Below are 1,032 nucleotides of genomic sequence, written 5' to 3'. Positions count from 1 at the left end.
ACCAACAAATGGCTCCGAGCAACACCAGAGACTCTCCCATCTCAATGCCGTCCACCAGAGACAGACACAAAGTAAGTCCTGCTTCTCTTTTGTTCCTTCTCTCTGCGGCTCTTCTGACCCAGCTCCCCCTCCCTCATTGTTCTGTCCCCCCTAACAGCTGAGGAAGCCGGCGGTGGAGAAGATGCGCAGAGATCGCATCAACGGCTGCATCGAGCAGCTCAAGGTTCTGCTGGAGGAGGAGTTCCACGAGCGGGACCCCAACGCCAAGCTGGAGAAGGCCGACGTCCTGGAGATGACGGTGGGGTTCCTGAAGCGGCAGCTGAGGCTGCGTCCTCGGGTCTCGGTCGATCACGTGGCGGCCCACGGTGACGGCTACTCCCGCTGCTGGGAGGACACGCTGCACTTCCTCTCCACCGGCTCCCCGGAGGAGGCGACACCTCCACTGCGTCTCTGGTACACGCATGACGCACCGGCCCTCTCCACGCACAGCCACGTCCAGGCTGCAGCGAAGCCGCCGCCGCCCGGCACCGACAGGGCGGTGTGGAGGCCCTGGTAGTGGAGCTGGATCAACACCCGGATCATCAAAGCCCCCGTAGGAGACTGAGCTTCATCGTTTCCTCCTCTTTAATTCTGGAGACTTTTTAAAGATGTCTTCATATTGAAGGAAAGAAAGACGATCAGTTTGTGCTCCGTTGACGCACTTTTTTAATCCTCCTGTTTTCCTGTGAGGACTGTTTTGTAGAGACAGTGTCGTCATATGTCGTCATACGGTGTCGTCATGTGAACGGTGTCGTCATGTGAACGGTGTCGTCATGTGAACCGTGTCGTCATGTGTCGTCATGTGTCGTCATGTGGGGTCATGTGTCGTCATGTGTCGTCATGTGGGGTCATGTGTTGTCATGTGTCGTCATGTGTCGTCATGTGAACAGTGTTGTCATGTGTCGTCATGTGTTGTCATGTGTCGTCGTATGTCGTCATGTGAACAGTGTTGTCATGTGTCTTCATGTTTCGTCATGTGTCGTCATGTGAACG

General features: G+C 55.8%; 1 protein-coding gene across 1 annotated transcript; it reads left to right on the top strand.

Annotated features, from left to right (window-relative positions):
- Window positions 1–11: 11 nt before the first annotated feature.
- On the top strand, window positions 12–809 carry LOC116381008 (transcription factor HES-5-like). The gene is made up of 2 exons (XM_031842803.1): window positions 12–71; window positions 158–809. Exons 1-2 carry the CDS (start codon window positions 45–47, stop codon window positions 554–556), a joined length of 426 nt encoding a protein of 141 aa, XP_031698663.1. The 5' UTR covers window positions 12–44; the 3' UTR covers window positions 557–809.
- Window positions 810–1,032: the final 223 nt, after the last annotated feature.

The sequence above is a fragment of the Anarrhichthys ocellatus genome, unplaced genomic scaffold, assembly GCF_004355925.1.
Source record: "Anarrhichthys ocellatus isolate YVR2014 unplaced genomic scaffold, GSC_Weel_1.0 scaffold10696, whole genome shotgun sequence".
Lineage (NCBI taxonomy): Eukaryota > Metazoa > Chordata > Actinopteri > Perciformes > Anarhichadidae > Anarrhichthys > Anarrhichthys ocellatus.
This window is presented reverse-complemented; position numbering and strand designations above follow the sequence as displayed.